Source organism: Arachis hypogaea, chromosome 10, assembly GCF_003086295.3.
Source record: "Arachis hypogaea cultivar Tifrunner chromosome 10, arahy.Tifrunner.gnm2.J5K5, whole genome shotgun sequence".
In the NCBI taxonomy this organism is placed as follows: Eukaryota; Viridiplantae; Streptophyta; class Magnoliopsida; order Fabales; family Fabaceae; genus Arachis; species Arachis hypogaea.
In genome coordinates, this window is record NC_092045.1 from 11,440,238 (window position 1) to 11,446,237 (window position 6,000).

The 6,000-nt window shown below is 32.4% G+C and overlaps 1 protein-coding gene across 1 annotated transcript in view; it reads left to right on the top strand.

The window, feature by feature from the left end:
* Positions 1-4,808, top strand: part of LOC112715155 (serine/threonine-protein kinase SAPK1) — a 38,782-nt gene extending 33,974 nt beyond the window's left edge. The window contains exons 8-9 of the mRNA XM_025766922.3: positions 4,170-4,268; positions 4,398-4,808. Of these exons, the coding sequence (XP_025622707.1) occupies positions 4,170-4,268; positions 4,398-4,685 (387 nt within the window). The 3' untranslated portion in view covers positions 4,686-4,808. The remainder of the gene's footprint in view (positions 1-4,169; positions 4,269-4,397) is intronic.
* Positions 4,809-6,000: the final 1,192 nt, after the last annotated feature.

A 6,000-nucleotide genomic window follows, 5' to 3' on the forward strand; every position in this document is an offset into this window, starting at 1 on the left:
TTTGCGCCACTGTTTTCTGCCATGAGGATCTTTACTCTAAGCTGCAAAGCTTGATCTCTTTGAGACCAAGCTCTGATACCAATTGATGGTTTCAGTGGCTAAGAGAAGGGGGGGTTGAATCTTAGCCCCCTTTTTCGATGCTAACACTTGCTGACCTTCAGAGAAGACTTTTCTATTTTTGCTCGTCACTGGACACGAGCAACTTTGTTTTGTCTCGTCCTTTGCCACGAGACTTTTCTTTTTGTCTCGTCACTTGGCACGAGATAATATCAGTTTTTGCTCGTGTGTAGTAGAAAACAGAAATGGAGTAGAAAGGAGAAGAAGATTGCACCCAGATATATCCTGGTTCGGCTGCTAAGTGCAGTGCAGCCTACATCCAGTCTCCATCACAAATATGATGGAATTTCACTATAATCAATCTGATTATAACTTGTAAAGTGCTAACCCAACTTACAAGGGGATTCCCACATAATTATGATACACAACATAGATGAACAAAGGACCTCTAAGACATCTATGGCTTTTTCTTTTAATTTTGCACTCTCTGCCTTTTTCCACTCTATGGCTTTTTCATACAAACCTCACTTGTTTGCCTTTTCCATGAGACTCAAGACATGACAAAATTAAACAGAAAAATTCTAAACAGAATACATTGAAGGAGAAGAGAAATCTATTAGCTCAGGTAGCTCTGAGAACTCTGTGCCTTGCCACTCTCAAATTTTTTCCTTGCTTCAAACAGTGGTTGTCCACCCTTATTATAGAAGAGAAGAGCCTCCACTTATTGAAGCCAAAACCGAACCAACTTCTTCCTCCTTCAACATACAGAACCGGTTCGGCCACATAGAGAGAAAAGAGATAACCATGCAAAACCCAACATGCAATTACCTCTAGTCCTTTCTTGATCATCACCCTTCATCAATCCGGGCTCTCCATCCTTGGCTTGCTCTCCAAGATGGATTTCTGGCCCTTGATGCTTCATGATGATGATGACTTCATCTGCTTCAATCTCTGCCTTCAACCATCACTTCGCCACTCTAGCTACTCCCTGTGGTGGTTGAGCAGAATCAAAGACAAGCCATGCTTCAAGAATCTCCCTTGCTGGCCGAATCTTCATCTTCCTTTTCTGAGCATGAAGAGCTCGAGATTACCTCACCAAATCTAACCACATTTGGTGAAAATCTCAGCCACTACATACTTTACTTTTTCCTGCCATCATTAACTTGATGGTCTTGATGCATGCAACTCCTTCTTTTTCTTTGTTGATGAGCACGGCGTCCATGGTTTACTGGACAAAGACCGAAGAAGAAAAACAAGAAAGAGATGAATGAGAGAGAGGAAAGAGAAATAGTAGTTAATGAAACAAAAGATAAAAGTGAATCAATTTCCCTTTCTTTTTACTGACAAACGTGTAGCCTTGGTGCTTGCAATCAAATCACTTTATCAATTTCTCTCTCATAGTTCCCATGTAATAAATGATAGTTGAGTGTAATTTGAAATCCACCACATGTTTAAATTTTTGGATCTGTTGAAAATAATTTGGCTTCCCTCCTCATTGTTTTCGGGTAAGGCATGAGGAATTAGCATTGCATATAATTGGGCTTAGTTTCATCAATTATTAAATCTGGCCCAAGTAATAACATATGCTTTCCTGATGAATTTTTTTTGTTTCGGATCAAGCATAGGAAGCTCTCATAAAAAATTAACCATGGGCTTGGTTGTAATCAACATTGAGCTTGGCCCATCAATATAAAATTTCAGCCACTTAGTATAAAACATGTAACAAGGCTGGTTATTGGGCTTAAGCCAGAAATTCATTTTTCGGCCCAATATAAAATCTGCATAACAAAATTATTAATTAGGCAAATATAAATTAAGATTAAATTAATAATTTTGTAATTAAATATTTTAATAATATTTGTTCATTATCAAAATTAAATAAGAGTTTTCCAAACTCATCAATCTGGATACCATGTTGTGTCTGACATTGTAGTGGGACAATGCAAAAATGACTTGAGATTAGAAATTGATGGTTGAGAGGTCACTTGTGTGTTGCTACAAAATGACATTGATAGTGATGGTGTAGCTTTTAAAGGTTGCTATAAGGATTAGCAAATTTTTATTTGAATAAATAAAAGCATAGTTAATCTTCAAAAGTTCTGCCTTTTTAGAAGCTCCTATTATGCCAAAACCTCTACCACATTTATATCATCTTCTATTGTAGCCAACACAACCTCTATCATAGTCTTTTCCTTGTGTTGAACTATCTTGATTCTCATTTTTTTGAGTGGCATGTGCTTGTATTGGCCCTAATTCCACTCCTTCGATCATATTTATAAATTCCTCTTGCATTATTAGTGATTCTAATTCAAGCTTACTTTTTAATATTTGTTCCATTCTGCCTAAGGCTTTCAAGATTTTCAATATAAATTCATACTTAACAACTATATTGACAAAGCTTCATCATTGAAACACGAGCTTGCTATAAGACAGTGATGTTGAACTTCCCAATCCATAAAAGCTTGAGGCTATTTTTTTGCACTGACCTTATTTTAAGTTGAACTTTTGAGGAATCTTTCTTAAATTAAGGTGATTTTGGAGTTTATTGATCTTGATGCACATTAATGCCTGTTTCTTCAATACTTTAAAATTACTTTGTTGAGTTTGACGGAGGCAAATATCGAAAATAAATTTTGACGAAAAAAGTTTGTAGGAACTTTTGGTGCAATCAAATTGTCTTTAGGCACCATGGATTTGCAGCTTTGATATTATGTGAGGTATCAGATTTTGTAGAAAATGAATGGAGAGACTAGAGAAAGAGAAGAAATTAAAGTTTTTAAAAGATAAGAGAATTTCTGTTATATTGAATGAAATGAATTTGAGTTACTTTTTTACAAAGTAATTGAACTAATCTAACAACTTCTCACAACTTTGCTGACATGGTATAACCAACTTATTAAATAAGTTGACTCTCAACCAACATGGATTAGTTTATTAGTTGGTTAACTAGTCTGCTTAAGCAAGGGTTTGTAGTTCGAATTCCATTTTGTGCGTGTAACAATTCGTTAGCCAACGATAAACCTTTAAATGAAGCTCAGATCTGTAACAAATTAGTCCTTTCCTTATTGGATTGATAAATACTGTAATAAAAAAAACTAACTTGATTCTCACGGGCACTCTTTTAGCATCTCTCTCAATAACACTAATAACGATTGCGGATATAAGAAAAGAAATGATTTTTTTTGCTGTCAATAAAATAAATAATATATTTTATAGGCATTACTCATATATAAAGACAACAAAAACAACTTTTTCCAAAGTTGTTTATTTGGTCGCAATTAAAAAACGTGTTTTAAAAAATGTGGATTAATAATAAAAACGTAAATTATGAATACAATTGAATCAACAAGTAAATTAAAAGATTTAATAAAAAATAATTAAATTATCTAAATTAATAAACCAAAAATTAATAATTCTAACTAATATTAAATCAAATGACACAAATTTTTAAATTAATATAAAATAATTTTTTTTAAAATCTCAAATTTACCATAAATTTTATTTAAGAAATTCAAAAATATATAAGAATTGTTAGACTAAAAATAAAATAATTAAAAATAAGAATTGGTATATTAAAATATAAATCTTCAAATATTAAAAAAAGGATTATTAAAAGAATTGTAAAAACTGTAAATAAAAATTTAACTCATAAAAAAATTATTAAATTCATAAAAAATGAGAGAAATATCAAAATGATAATGAAATGGAAGTAGAAAAATACTATTATAAAATTTATAAAAAAGTAAAAAAATAAAATAATCCTTTAATAAAATTTTTGTTAAAAATTTAAATTTTAAACAAATTAAAAAAGTTAGTATCAAAACTAGAGTAACGATTTTAAAAATATAGCAACATTTTTAATAATGACAATACTTTTAAGTAAAAAATTTAATATATAATAATTTAGTTAATGAACGAGATGAAACATCCTTATTTAAAGACGTTTTAAACGTTTTTGCCTAAACCACTACTATATTGTATAATTATAGACAAAACACAAATTTTCTTTTAGTTGCCTTTGCTTGCATTTGCCCAACGAACAAGTGGAGATAGTATAATAATTTATTAAAACAATTTTATAATTTTAATTATCATTTTTAATATTTTGACAGAGAATTCTCAATGCCCACTATTCTATTCCAAACTATGTTCGTGTCTCAAAGGATTGTGGGCACCTTCTATCTCAAATATTTGTAGCAAACCCAGAGAAGGTACTATATAATTATCAAAATACATTGTAATTATTGATATAATTAATATTTAGCTTTATATCACTAGCGTAATTTAGTTATTAAATTATCACCTAATTTTTCTGACAAATTGTTCTAATTTTATTGAAGAGAATAACTATACCTGAAGTTAAAATGCACCCGTGGTACCTAAATAACTTGCCAGAGGAATTGATGGACCAAAGGGGATTCAAGTTGCAAAATATTGGTGCGGATGATGATGATTCATCATGTCAAAGCATTGAGTCAATACTTTCAATAATTCAAGAGGCTAGGAATTTAGGAGTGGGAAAAAAACTCAGTGGACAATTTGTTGCGGGTGACATTGATCTTGATGACATGGATGCTGAAATTGATGATATCGAAAATGGTGGCGATGATTTTGTATGTGCATTGTGAGGTCTTATGGTTATAACCTTTGAAAAAACTATGTTTAATATTTTATTTGTAGTTTTTTTTCAAGAATTTTGTATAAAAAGTCAAAACTAATTATAATTTTATTTGCATCTATACATAATTAAACTAAGTGTGCAATTTAAATTTGAAACTCAAAATATATCTACAAAATCAGAATTAAGAATTAAATGTTAAAAAAAAAAGTGAAAGATATTATGCAGAGCAAAAGATATTATTACATCCATTAAAACTTGAATTAATTATCTAAGTTGAAGAGAAGAATAATGAGAATCTTAGTAAGAATATGCAGTTAAAGTCTCTCGGACTTATTTCTGGACTTAGCTCAATATGACTTAAATTTTGGAAAATGAAAGGATGTGCTAGAAAAGGGAAAAAATTATATGGGGCAGATCAAAATTCTCTTTCCTTGACCCAAGAGCTCTCCTAGGATTTTGAAGGAGTGTAGTGAATCCATCCGTACAACATCGTGCATCCATCGCTATAGTGCTAGACATACGTCGGTAGAATCCTGTTCCATTGCCAAACCAAATGTCAAACAACAAAGAACCCACACCACACACCTCAACAACTGAACATGAAGAAGAGGAATCACTGATACTATTCAATAATGAAGATATAGAAGAGGGCTACAGAACTGCAACAACAACTTAGTTGGAAAACTGCTCTCAGACAAAAACATCAACATCTCATGGATCTAATCTGCTGTGCATAACATATGGAAGAAACCACGGGGAATGAGGATCGTTGAGCTGAAACCAAAACTCTATCAGTTCTTTTTTCATAACGAAGCTGACCTAGAAAAAATCCTAAAAGGGAACCCTTGGTCCTTTAGAAACTCATGGCTGATATTAAAAAAGTGGGATAGAAAAGAAGAGCTAGAAGGGGAAGGACTGAACCAAGCAGACATCAACGTCCAAATGTGAAACTTGCCTGAACATTGTAAGACAGCCAGATTAGGGAGGAAAATAGCAAGATGCTTAGGAGAGGTAAAGGAATGTGAAATATACGAAGTCACAAGAGACCAAACAAGGTTCCTTAAGGCAATAGTTACTGTGAACATCCATAAATCCCTTCTCAAGGGAGCAAATCTGGGTAGCAAAGAAGATGGACTAATTTGGGTGGACTTCAGGTATGAGAGGCTACCAAATTTCTGCTATTACTGTGGAGTCATAGGACACGAGGAGAACAACTGTGCCAAAGCTATTGAAGACCAGAAAAAAGGGACAAATAGATCCAAAAATATGGGTCCATAGCTAAAAGCAGATAGTTTGGGTACCAAACTAAACAAGGGCAAAAT